The 13,765-nt window shown below is 45.7% G+C and overlaps 1 protein-coding gene across 2 annotated transcripts in view; it reads left to right on the top strand.

The window, feature by feature from the left end:
* ROCK1 (Rho associated coiled-coil containing protein kinase 1) overlaps positions 1–13,765 on the top strand; it is a 294,513-nt gene that overhangs the window by 239,305 nt on the left and 41,443 nt on the right. For both annotated transcript variants that reach the window (XR_010177843.1, XM_063923571.1), the window contains exons 18-20: positions 10,420–10,570; positions 11,096–11,256; positions 11,637–11,821. Coding sequence is in view for 1 of the 2 variants with exons in the window: in XM_063923571.1 (XP_063779641.1) it covers positions 10,420–10,570; positions 11,096–11,256; positions 11,637–11,821 (497 nt within the window). In the remaining variant the exon portion in view is untranslated. The remainder of the gene's footprint in view (positions 1–10,419; positions 10,571–11,095; positions 11,257–11,636; positions 11,822–13,765) is intronic.

Below are 13,765 nucleotides of genomic sequence, written 5' to 3'. Positions count from 1 at the left end.
AAAAAGGTGTTTCTCCCGGAGGAGAAAGCCAGGGAGTTATCCGAACTACAAAAGGGATTTTTCCCCCGCACTCTGCTGGCTGTTAGTAAGAAGAACTATATACTATGTAATAATAGGAAATTTAGAGCTCTTCGTTACATATGTTTTGCAAAAGATATGATAAGCCTCCAGGCCACTTCACGGCTGCTCTATTGCTGGAGGTCCCTAACTAAGCATAGGTCCAAGGCTTGGACCCCACAAAGTCGGCTCAGGCCCGACCACCCCAGGGCAGCACACCATTGAAATACTAAAGTGTTAATATGTGTTAAGAAAGAAGCAGAAGCTATGGGTTAGAAAGTGCTACAAAAATAAGGGTGTTCATAAAATACTCAAAAGAGTAATACCGTATATACTCGAGTATAAGTCGACCCGAATATAAGCCGAGGCACCTAATTCTACCACATCGAGTATAAGCCTAGGGTGGGAAATGCAGCTCTAGCCGTACACAGCCCTCAGTGCCAGATATGCCCTCATAGTGCCAGATATGCCCCCACAGTGCTGCCAGATATGCCCCCACAGTGCTGCCAGATATGCCCCCACAGTGCTGCCAGATATGCCCCCACAGTGCTGCCAGATATGCCCCCACAGTGCTGCCAGATATGCCCCCACAGTGCTGCCAGTTATGCCCCCACAGTGCTGCCAGTTATGCCCCCACAGTGCTGCCAGATATGCCCCCACAGTGCTGCCAGATATGCCCCCACAGTGCTGCCAGTTATGCCCCCACAGTGCTGCCAGATATGCCCCCACAGTGCTGCCAGATATGCCCCCACAGTGCTGCCAGATATGCCCCCACAGTGCTGCCAGATATGCCCCCACAGTGCTGCCAGTTATGCCCCCACAGTGCTGCCAGATATGCCCCCACAGTGCTGCCAGATATGCCCCCACAGTGCTGCCAGTTATGCCCCCACAGTGCTGCCAGATATGCCCCCACAGTGCTGCCAGATACGTTCCCTCCCCAAGTGCCAGGTATGCCCCACAGTGCTGTTACTTACCCCTCCGTCGATCCCGCGCTGTCTTCTGGAGGGACACGAAGCACACAGCGTGCGCGGCTCTCCTGTGTCCCTCCTGCATCTTCGGCGGCCGCGGCGGGTCTATTATAGGAAGTGCCGGTTCGTGATCAGAGGTCACGAACGGGTATTTCCTGTAATAGAACCGCCGCTGCTGCCGCCGGAGATGCAGGAGGGACACAGGAGCGCCGCGCGCTGTGCGCTCCATGTCCCTCCTTCACACTGCTCTGCCTCTGCCTGCACTGACTCGAGTATAAGCCGAGGTGGCTTTTTCAGCACAAAAAAAAGTGCTGAAAAAGTCGGCTTATACTCGAGTATATACGGTATTAGTGAAAAAATAGGAGTGTTACATAAGTGCTAAGGGAAATCCCTTTATTTCTTGTCCAGAGTAACCCCCTCCCGCAGCACCTGGGGATTGTTACCAGCTTGATTAGAGCAGTTTTCCACTATTTATTGCAGTTATCCGAACTAGTCAGAAATCTCCTAAAACCAGGCCAAGTCTCAGTGCATCAATGCACAAGGGTCCTGGGAAAGATGGTGGCTTCTTACGAAGCAATCCCATTCGGCAGATTCCACGCAAGAACTTTCCAGTGGGATCTGCTAGACAAATGGTCCGGGTCGCATCTTCAGATGCATCGGCGGATAATCTTGTCACCAAGGACAAGGGTGTCTCTCCTGTGGTGGTTGCAGAGTGCTCATCTTCTAGAGGGCCGCAGATTCGGCATTCAGGACTGGGTCCTGGTGACCACGGATGCCAGCCTGAGAGGCTGGGGAGCAGTCACACAGGGAAGGAATTTCCAGGGCTTGTGGTCAAGCCTGGAGACATCACTTCACATAAATATCCTGGAGCTAAGGGCCATCTACAATGCTCTAAGCCTAGCAAGAGTTCTGCTTCAAGGTCAGCCGGTGCTGATCCAGTCAGACAACATCACGGCAGTCGCCCACGTAAACAGACAGGGCGGCACAAGAAGCAGGAGGGCAATGACAGAAGTTGCAAGGATTCTTCGCTGGGTGGAAAATCATGTGATAGCACTGTCAGCAGTGTTAATTCCGGGAGTGGACAACTGGGAAGCAGACTTCCTCAGCAGACACGACCTCCACCCGGGAGAGTGGGGACTTCACCCAGAAGTCTTAGACATGATTGTGAACCGTTGGGAAAAACCAAAGGTGGAATGATGGCGTCCCGCCTCAACAAAAAACTAGACAGGTATTGCGCCAGGTCAAGGGACCCTCAGGCAATAGCTGTGGACGCTCTGGTAACACCGTGGGGGTGTACCAGTCAGTGTATGTGTTCCCTCCTCTGCCTCTCATACCCAAGGTACTGAGAATCATAAGAAGGAGAGGAGTAAGGACTATACTCGTGGCTCCGGATTGGCCAAGAAGGACTTGGTACCCGGAACTTCAAGAGATGCTCACAGAGGACCCGTGGCCTCTATCTCTAAGAAGGGACCTGCTCCAGCAGGGACCCTGTCTGTTCCAAGACTTACCGCGGCTGCGTTTGACGGCATGGCGGTTGAACGCCGGATCCTGAAGGAAAAAGGCATTCCGGATGAAGTCATCCCTACCCTGATCAAAGCCAGGAAGGATGTAACCGTACACCATTATCACCGTATTTGGCGTAAATATGTTGCGTGGTGCGAGGCCAGGAAGGCCCCTACAGAGGAATTTCAACTGGGTCGTTTCCTGCATTTCCTGCAAACAGGACGGTCTATGGGCCTAAAATTAGGGTCCATTAAGGTTCAAATTTCGGCCCTGTCGATTTTCTTCCAGAAAGAACTGGCTTCAGTTCCTGAAGTTCAGACGTTTGTCGAAGGGGTACTGCATATACAGCCTCCTTTTGTGCCTCCAGTGGCACCTTGGGATCTCAATGTAGTTTTGGGGTTCCTAAAATCACATTGGTTTGAACCACTCACCCCTGTGGACTTAAAATATCTCACATGGAAAGTGGTAATGCTGTTGGCCCTGGCTTCAGCCAGGCGTGTCTCAGAATTGGCGGCTTTATCCTATAAAAGCCCTTACCTAATTTTTCATACGGACAGGGCAGAATTGAGGACTCGTCCTCAATTTCTCCCTAAGGTGGTTTCAGCGTTTCACTTGAACCAGCCTATTGTGTTAGCTGCGGCTACTAGGGACTTGGAGGACTCCCAAGTTGCTGGACGTAGTCAGGACCCTGAAAATATATGTTTCCAGGACGGCTGGAGTCAGAAAATCTGACTCGCTGTTTATCCTGTATGCACCCAACAAGCTGGGTGCTCCTGCTTCTAAGCAGACTATTGCTCGTTGGATTTGTAGTACAATTCAGCTTGCACATTCTGTGGCAGGCCTGCCACAGCCAAAATCTGTAAAAGCCCATTCCACAAGGAAGGTGGGCTCATCTTGGGCGGCTGCCCGAGGGGTCTCGGCTTTACAACTTTGCCGAGCAGCTACTTGGTCAGGGGCAAACACGTTTGCTAAATTCTACAAATTTGATACCCTGGCTGAGGAGGACCTGGAGTTCTCTCATTCGGTGCTGCAGAGTCATCCGCACTCTCCCGCCCTTTTGGGAGCTTTGGTATAATCCCCATGGTCCTTACGGAGTTCCCAGCATCCACTAGGACGTCAGAGAAAATAAGAATTTACTTACCGATAATTCTATTTCTCGTAGTCCGTAGTGGATGCAGGGCGCCCATCCCAAGTGCGGATTGTCTGCAATACTTGTACATAGTTATTGTTACAAAAATCGGGTTATTATTGTTGTGAGCCATCTTTTCAGAGGCTCCTCTGTTATCATGCTGTTAACTGGGTTCAGATCACAGGTTGTACGGTGTGATTGGTGTGGCTGGTGTGAGTCTTACCCGGGATTCAAAATCCTTCCTTATTGTGTACGCTCGTCCGGGCACAGTATCCTAACTGAGGCTTGGAGGAGGGTCATAGGGGGAGGAGCCAGTGCACACCAGGTAGTCCTAAAGCTTTACTTTTGTGCCCAGTCTCCTGCGGAGCCGCTATTCCCCATGGTCCTTACGGAGTTCCCAGCATCCACTACGGACTACGAGAAATAGAATTATCGGTAAGTAAATTCTTATTATTGCAGCAAAAGGTGGTTCTACCAAGTACTAGTCTGCAGAGAAATTTATCCAAGCAGCATTTTTCAGTTTTTGCTTAAAATAAAACTTTCAGATATACAGTATAATGAACTTGGAGTTTGAAAATGTAAAAGCCTACTGGTAAACAATACAATTACTATCTGGAACAGTCTGTGTAAGTGTCATTTGTAATACAAATCTTTTGACTTCTTAGGGCTTGAAAACCATCGCAAGAACTGAATACACAAATATGGCACTGATAATCCACTTAATTTATGACATGCACTATATAAACTAAATGTTTCAAACCCCTAAATAATTTGTGCTAATACAGGTCATCTGGCTGAAAAAATAGGTAGTTCTTAGTCAGCCAATGTAAATTCAACCAGAAAATTTTTATATTGCACATTTCTCAAACCATGTACCACTGGGATATGGCTGCCTATCTCCCCACCCACACTTTCCCTGTTTTTACATTATAGCTATGCTGTCAGTGGGAGCAATAGGTGTATAATAAAGAAAGTTATTTAACTTGTACAGATTACGAGGCACATGGTGCTTTTCTGTATTAGCTACTGAAACGTCACTGTTATTTACACATCATGGTGTTGCCTAAAGTTAGGGGCAGATTAATCTCTGATAAAGCTCAGCCCTGATAGATTAAATCAAGTGTTGCTACCCCATGTGTCAATCGGTTAAGGGAGCACTTAATGCAGATCTTTCCTCACAGCCTCAACAGTTGCAGCCTCAATCGCTGCAAGGAAAAAACTGCATTAAAGGCACTCTCTGGTGCTTAATGTGCAGGGTAACGCATAGATTCCAGGTTAAGTGCCTTGAATCTATGGGGGCGATTCAATTGTTTCACCCCGTGACTGCCACTTGATGGCACCTCCATTTAGGTGCGAACAGCCATGGGGGGACACATTTCAGCTTGCAGCCTCCTGAGGTACGAGCTGCATTGTGCAATAAGTCGGCACTTTGGCCCCCCAAAGCAGTACTTTAGATGGGTTTAGTGGCTTTGCGCTGCTAAACCTGTCACTTTTGGACACGCACACGTGGACATCCATTAAACAACTAAATTCCCGAGTGGGACCAGCATTATTTTGGCGCCTTCCTCTGCTTACAGCAGCAGCAGGCACACACAGCTCCTCCTGACACTCAGAAAACGCTGGATAACTGGTACAGGGTGTAGCAAAGGGGGAGAGCCGCTATTGTACACAATCTGTGTTCTATAAAGGACAGTAATCATAGGTGTTTCACTACGATATAACAGCTTACAGCCTCACTGGGGCTGTGTAGCTGGGGTGTGCTGGTCCCGTGCTGGTCCCCTCTCTCTCTCTCTCCTTCACATACAGTAAGGGGCAGGCTTGCTAGTCATTACTTGTCTGTGGTTGTGCTTTACTGTGAACATGGGTAAACAGAAACTATGCAGTGTATGCCACACCAGATTAATTCCCTTATCATCCGATTCTGTTTCATGTGAACAATGCAGCCAATCTTCACAACTCAGTGAGGAGCCTGGGGGAGAGGGTCAAGAGCCTTCCTGGCTAGGGGCCCTTAAAAATATGATGTCTGATATGTCATCACAACTCACTGCTAATGTTAAAAAAAACTCAGCTACTACAACAGGCTGTTGCTGACTTAGCTGCCAGGGCAGATGTTACACAGCCCCCCCTCTCACTCAGGACCACAAAAGCGTGGTTTACCTGTTCTACTCTGTTCTACTCTCTGATTCAGATGAGGATGGGGAGGACTTGGATCCCGTTAGTGGGGATTCCACTTCTGCTCAGGGTATTGAACACCTCATTCTGGCTATACAGGACGTGTTAAGACTCCCCCCAGAGGACGCTGCATCATATCAGTCGTTTTTCTTTACACAAAACAAGCCTAATGTCACTTTCCCTGATTCTGCAGAGTTAGATGACCTATTTAAATTAGCCTGGAAAAATCCAGACAAAAAATACCAAGTAAAGAGAAAAGGAATATTTTGCTGCGCCTGTGTTAAGTAATATGCTAAAAATCAAATGAACCTGGAATTTGAGGTGTGGGAACACGCTCGCCGCTATATGGAGATGTGCAGTACTCCTAAAAGTTTAACCAGATGCAAAAATTAAAAGAGGCGCTTATGAAAAAACCACACACCAGATTTGCACAGGTTCAATAACAACCAAGGAATCAAATATATTAATAAAAAGTATATATATTTATTAATGACAGTACTCTAATATAAATAAAAATACTAATATATAATAAATAATTCGTAAGTACTATTCCTTATGACTTCACTTCATTTGTCAAATACAGAAGTTTAAAAACACATGAATTGTCTAAGCTTTGATTGTTATACTTAGTATCATTGAGATTTCACTGAACTAGATAATATGTAACAGAATATTGCAGTCCTTTTGGAAACGCTGTTGCCACAGCTGCTAGATGTAATTCCTGAGCATATCACTGGAACTGCACAAAATAAAAATTGCCAGCATGAAGTATTTGTATATATGTATATAAGATTACCTCTCCAAAGGGGCTGGTGAACCCGAGCGTCCCCGGGTGAGTCCAAGAATTTGCCCAATGGATGGAAAAACTGGAGGGTACGTATGATATCTCAATGGAACAACCGGCCGCAAGGTTTATTGGATTAATCTGCTGGTGTCACCTTGTAAATACTGTGCAGATGAAGGATAGTGGCAGGTGTATGGTTGCTGAGTCAAAGCGCCGTCAGAAATACCCAGCTGTATGAGGAAACTTCCTTCCAGACTACCTGGACGTGCACCGTCTGCCGGTAGACAAACGGGGTGGAGGATGCTGGAGACGGTCGTCGTAGCCGCACAGCGCCTGCGGCTGGATGTGAAGCCAAGTGGAAGCCGCCCGCAGCTGCCGTAGGTGAGGGCCAGGTGGAATGATATCTCAATGGAACAACCGGCCGCAAGGTTTATTGGATTAATCTGCTGGTGTCACCCTCAGGCGAGGGCAGTGGATGCACTGACGTCATCTTGGCCTTACTGGCTGGTCTACCTGTTTCCTCCGATTCCGTTGCTCCCAAGGGTGCTCAAGCAAATCAGAAATCAAGGAGTCCAGGCAATTCTGATTGCCCCGGATTGGCCTTGGACGGCGTGGTACGCGGATCTTCTGGACATGTCCGTCGAAGACCCTTGGCCTCTACCACTAAGAAGAGATCTTCAACAAGTATGGTTCGTCCACCCGGACTTACGGCAATTTCATTTGACGCCATGGAGGTTATACGGAACATCCTAGCTCACAAGGGCCTTTCCAAAAGAGTCATTGCTACCGTGGTTCAGGCCAGGAAACTTGTGACGTCAAAACACTATCATCATATCTGGAGGAGATATGTCTCTTGGTGCGAGGAACGTTCGTATCTGACTGCGGAGTTCCACTTGGGACGTTTCCTCCGTTTCCTGCAAGCTGGTGTGGAAAAGGGATTACGTCTGGGTTTCATTAAGGTCCAGACTTCGGCCCTCTTAATTTTCTTCCAGAAGAAATTGGCAGCATTGCCAGAAGTTCAGACCACCTTGTGTGGAGTACTTCACATTCAATCTCCTTTTGTGCCGCCCATGGTTCCTTGGGATTTGTATGTAGTGCTGGAATTTCTACAGTCCTCCTGGTTTGAACCTCTGATGATGGTAGAAGACAAGTACCTCACGTGTAAGACTGTGATGTTACTGGCCCTGGCTTCTGCTAGACGTGTCTCAGAATTGATAGCCTTCTCGTGTAAAAGTCCCTACTTGGTCTTTTACGAGGACAGGGCGGAGCTCAGGACTGGGCAGCAGTTTCTGCCGAAGGTTGTCTCTGCGTTCCACTTGAATCACCCTATTGTGGTTCCGTCAAGTTTTGGCACTTCTGCTCCTCCGGAGGCATTGGATGCTGTGCGAGCCTTGGAGATCTATTTCAAGCGAACGGCTCTGATCAGACAGACTGATTCCTTGTTCATGCTCTATGATGTGCAGAAAAAGGGTTGTTCTGCTTCGAAGCAGTCCATTGCTCTTTGGCTTAGACTTACTATCCAACAGGCCTATGTGTCGGCAGCTTTACCTGTTCCTAAGTCTCTGAAGGCCCACTCTACAAGATTGGTGGGCTCTTCCTGGGCGGCTGCCCGTGGAGTCTCGGCCTTGCAACTATGCCGATCTGCTACCTGGTCGCGGTAGAACAGTTTTGTGAAATTCTTCAAGTTTGATACTCTGGCCAAAGAGGATACCCAGTTTGGGCAGGCAGTGCTGCAGAAGTCTCTGCACATTCCTGCCCGTTCTGGAAGCTTTGGGACGTCCCCATCGTACGAAGTCTCCCCAATATCCCTTATGGATGCTAGGGAAAACAGGTTTTTAATTACCTACCGGTAAATCCTTTTCGCGTAGTCCATAAGGAATATTGGGCGCCCGCGTCAGTGCGTTGACTTTTCTGCAGGTTCCTTTTATGTGGTTACCTGTTCAGCTGTTACTGTTTGTTGTGTCCAGCCGTTGCTTGTTGTTTTATGTTCGTGGTGTGCTGGTGTGTAAATCCCACCACTTTATTATGTTCCTTCTCTCAAGTATGTCCTTTCTCTTTCATGCACGGTGTTACCTATAACTGCCTGTGGAAGGGGGCATAGAGGGGAGTAGCCACCACACCCAGTGAAGAAATTTAAAGTACACCGGCTCCTTTGGACCCCGTCTATACCCCATCGTACTAAGTGCTCCCTTTTATCCAACCAATTACTCACCCAAGTGCATAATATGTTCCCAAGCCTTAGTTCTCTTAACTTGTAGATTAGTACCATGTTGAGGTACTGTATCGAAACTTTAGCAAAGTGTAAAAAGATTACATCCACCTCTTTACCCTGATCTAGGTTTGCACTGTTTCATAAAAGCCTGTTACGAAAGTTTGACATGATCTATCCTTCACAAATCCATGTTGGGCCTATTAATAACCTCATTGGTTTCAAGGAATTCCTGTATTCTATCCCTTAAAATACCTTCCAGTACTTACTGGTCTATAATTACCCGGTTCAGATTTATTGGCACTGCTTCTGCTAAACGCCAGTCTTTGCAAACAATGCCTGATGTAAGTGAGTCCATAAAAATCAAATAATGGAGTGTATCTCCATGAGAACCTTTGGGTAAATTCCATCGGGACCAGGTAATTTATTAATTAGTTTATTACTTATTGTATCTGTGCTCGCGCCTACATAACCCACTATTTAATTGGGAAGGTTTATCCCAGCGGCGACGCAGTCATTTTCTATAATGATAGCTGTATAAATTGAGGGGGAAAATGGGGAAATCAGACTGTTTCCCATAAAAGTGCAAACTTTTATTGGGTAGCAGTGAAGAAGTCTTAGTGGTCAAAAGCAAAGAATTTTGGCCTCTGAAAAGGATTGAAAAAGCAAGAGTTTTTTTAGCAAATGTATGCTGTAGATAAATTAGGATTTCATAAGAATGCCTGTAAGTAGATTTTTTTTTTTTACATTTTTGCCACAAAAACTTGCAACATTTTGTAAATACCAATAACTCCCACCTTCATGCCTAAAAACACCCATCCCATCAATACTCCCTGTCCCCCATATACCTGTCCCACATAATTTAACTCAGTACCTGTATTTCTGTGTTTTGCTGAACATCTCGCCAAAAATTCCTGGTCATTATTGGCCAAATTAGGATAATTAAAAGCTTCTAAGTGCCCTATTAATTTAGGGGGAGTGACCCAGGGGTTCTCAACCAGGTTTTGATACTTTTACCTTGATATAGGGACTTTTTCGGCTGCAGCTGTGATAAACCATGGAACATTAATGCAGCTCAATTTGAATTGCAAAAAATTTGCACCTGGCCACACTAATGGGCCCTACACACTGGGCAATAATACTGAAAGATATGAACGATCTCGTTCATTAATGAACGAGATACCGTTCATATCTTTCAGTGTGGAGGCACCAGCAATGAACGATGTGCGGCCCTGCGCTCGTTCATCGCTGGTGCCCCGTCGCTTGTGCATGCAGGCCAATATGGACGAGATCGTCCATATTTGCCTGCACTGCTATGGAGCCGGGTGACGGAGGGAGTGAAGAAACTTCACTCCCCCCGTCATTGCCCCACCCCCTCCCCCCCTCCCCAACGCCATCATCTTTAATTCAACACACCCCCAAAGCCCCCCACGCCACCTTAATATTATCCTCTTGATATGTAATGTACTGTCAATTCTAGTTGTCACATTATTGCCATTCGTTTTTGTTTGTTGCATTTATATAATATAAGGTATTCCAATAATTTCTGTGATGTGTAGCTATGGTTTTCAGGAATAAATGTGTGTATTTTAAACAGGAAAAAAATAATTTGGAGATTGAGTTGAACTATCAACTAAAAACGTTACAACAGCGATTGGACCAGGAAGTGAATGAACATAAGGTGACAAAAGCAAGACTGAGCGACAGACACCAGTCATTTGAGGAGGAGAAGTCAGTGGCAATGTGTGGTGAGTACTTGGATATAATAACTGGGTGTTAATCATTGCTGCTGTCATTGAGAGAGTACTACTTACAGTAATAACTCTGTTCATTAGTACGGTGCTGGAAATAGCCCAGGAAATAAATTACCACACTAGCACCTTATTTGAGAGAAGTTTTTATTGATCGTCTTTTAGGAACTGGCTTCTAAATTTCAATGGCTGCCTCCTTAGTTTATGAATATACACATTTCTATTTATTAACAATTGTTAACACGTGTATAGAGCACACATGCTACACAAGGCTTTAGAGGGAATATTTAGCTTACAGTCTATATTCCCTGCACAGGGGTTCATTTGGTCAGAAGTCATTAAACCTACCAGTATGCTTTTGGATTGTGGGAGTAAACCTAAACACCCAGAGATAACCCACTCAAATACTCCACACACCTAGTCAATGCTCTTATCTAATACAGTGCAAGGTTATACTTAGTAGTACTATGGAAACCCCGCAGTCTAATCCCATAACTATTTTTTTGGTCCCTCTTCTTTTAGAGATGGAAATGAAAGTGAAGGCTGAAAGGGCTGCAAAGGAGAAAGCAGAGAATCGGAGAGTGGAGATAGAGAAGCAGTGTTCAATGCTGGATTTTGACCTCAAACAGTCACACCAGAAAATAGACCACCTCGTTCAACAAAAGGAGAGGTTGGAAGAAGAGGTATTTTGTTAGCGGAAGATTGGTAAAGCATTGTATTGTCTTATGAATCTGACTAGATTGCTTAGATTTTAAGCAGTGATCTCTCCGTGTGTACCCCTCACAGCGATAGCGATGCGCAGCCCTGCGCATCGCTATCGCTGGTGCTAGATTGGCCACCCGCTGGGTGAAATGAGCGGCCCCCCGCTTTCCCCGCACGCTCAGCACACATCGCGCTGTGCTAAGCGGGGGGGAGACATGTATGCTTAGCGGCTTGCTCAGCACACATCTCTCCCCAGATCTGGCCTTAAGTAAAGGAAGAGATGCAAGGTGTGTCTGTAGGTATAGGCCTTTATGATTCTTTGTGACAAACACTAAGTGAAGGTTCTGTATGTGTTCTTTAGGTGAAACAGCTGACAGTACAATTGGAGCAAGAGACAAAGAAAAGGATAACAACACAGAATGACCTGAATGCAAAAGCATTTGAAGCCGATAATTTAAAGGGGTCTGAGAAACAGTTAAAGCAGGAAATAAATACGTTATTGGAAGCCAAGAGGTTGTTGGAGTTTGAGCTGGTTCAGCTAACAAAGTATGTATGTTTTGTGTCTATTTATTTTTTATTGGTAATTGTGCCTGCTCCATAATAAGTATATCTAGCCTATTTAGGTGATCTGGGTACATAACAGAATGTGTAGTGAACATGTAAGACATTAAGGGGGACATTTACTAGGCAGTGATAAGAGTGGAGAAGTTGCCACATCAACCAATGAGCAGCTTTGCATCATTTTATAATATGCAAATTATAGATGTCACTTCAGTGCTGATTGGTAACTTCTCCACTGGCTCACTTCTCCGCTGTTATCACTGCTTAGTAAATGTCACCCTAAATGCTGTTCTCTTACGTTATGGAACTGCCACTTTCTGCTGCTACTAGAGATTTTCTGACCAGTGTGATTTATTTGCTGAGACAGTAGCGAGTATCGGGCAGAACAGCTGATTTGCTGACTGGCATTGTTGGCAATCACTGCATGTGTGTACGCTCTGAATTTACCTCCGCATACACAAACCTCCTTAGAATAATCCTTAAAAGTATGCCAGTATCTTATATTCTTGTTTTTCTATTTTTAGTCTTATTAACCTCCCCAGTTTCATTGTCTAGTACAGTGCATATCAAAGTTCATGTTCAATGCTCCTAACATGGCACGCACCCAACTGTATCTTGAATAGATAATGATTTGAGCCAATGACTATAAAATGTTAAAACATTTTTTACTCCTCTTGCCAGTCATTAGGACCTTACGTACTCAAGCTGGATCTATGTTGGTTGCATTATGTATTTATTTTTAAAGGAAATATATTAAATTGCTTAATATAATTCCTAGATGTAAATAATGCTAATTTAATTGACATTTATACATGGTGATATTCGATCTGGAGTATAAGTAGTTTACGTCTTACGAATGTAAGCCCAAGTGTCAGTGGTAGTCTCCACTGCATATGGAGAGCTGTGCTCTTAAACGATACTTTATCATGAGACGTTGTTTGAACTAATATGATATTTCATTTACCTCCATTTGGATAATACTGGAATATGACGCGGTATATAGGCTGCGTTGAAACATTGCCACTTTAAATGTATCCAAAAGTTCAAGCTGCCGGAAACTCTGGTTTGTTTAAGGTGTCTGCCGGAGCTAGGTGGTCTTTCATATATACACAACACTTTTGTTGCAAAGTTGTTTGCAGTGTTCTATCAGTTTGATGTTGAGAGCTAAGCTCATGTATACGTCTTGGAATAAGATTTGTCTGCTGTGTGTAGCCCTAAAATCCTGAAAAGCCTAGGGAGAAATGTAATGGACTACAAAAGGCAGGCATCGGTGCGATTCCGACAAGTCTTGCTGTGTGGCAATAATTAAAAATAATTTAGACTTGCCTGAATCGCCCTAATGCCTGTATCTCATAGGCTTACATTTTCCCTAGAGGTTCTTCATTAATGTTTTATTTCTCTATCGTCCTAGTGGATGCTGGGGTTCCTGAAAGGACCATGGGGAATAGCGGCTCCGCAGGAGACAGGGCACAAAAAGTAAAGCTTTAGGATCAGGTGGTGTGCACTGGCTCCTCCCCCTATGACCCTCCTCCAAGCCAGTTAGATTTTGTGCCCGGACGAGAAGGGTGCAATCTAGGTGGCTCTCCTAAAGAGCTGCTTAGGAAAGTTTAGCTTAGGTTTTTTATTTTACAGTGAGTCCTGCTGGCAACAGGATCACTGCAACGAGGGACTTAGGGGAGAAGAAGTGAACTCACCTGCGTGCAGGATGGATTGGCTTCTTGGCTACTGGACATCAGCTCCAGAGGGACGATCACAAGTACAGCCTGGATGGTCACCGGAGCCTTGCCGCCGGCCCCCTTGCAGATGCTGAAGTAAGAAGAGGTCCAGAATCGGCGGCAGAAGACTCCTCAGTCTTCTAAAGGTAGCGCACAGCACTGCAGCTGTGCGCCATTTTCCTCTCAGCACACTTCACACGGCAGTCACTGAGGG

This window comes from Pseudophryne corroboree, chromosome 5 (genome assembly GCF_028390025.1).
Source record: "Pseudophryne corroboree isolate aPseCor3 chromosome 5, aPseCor3.hap2, whole genome shotgun sequence".
In the NCBI taxonomy this organism is placed as follows: Eukaryota; Metazoa; Chordata; class Amphibia; order Anura; family Myobatrachidae; genus Pseudophryne; species Pseudophryne corroboree.
This window is presented reverse-complemented; position numbering and strand designations above follow the sequence as displayed.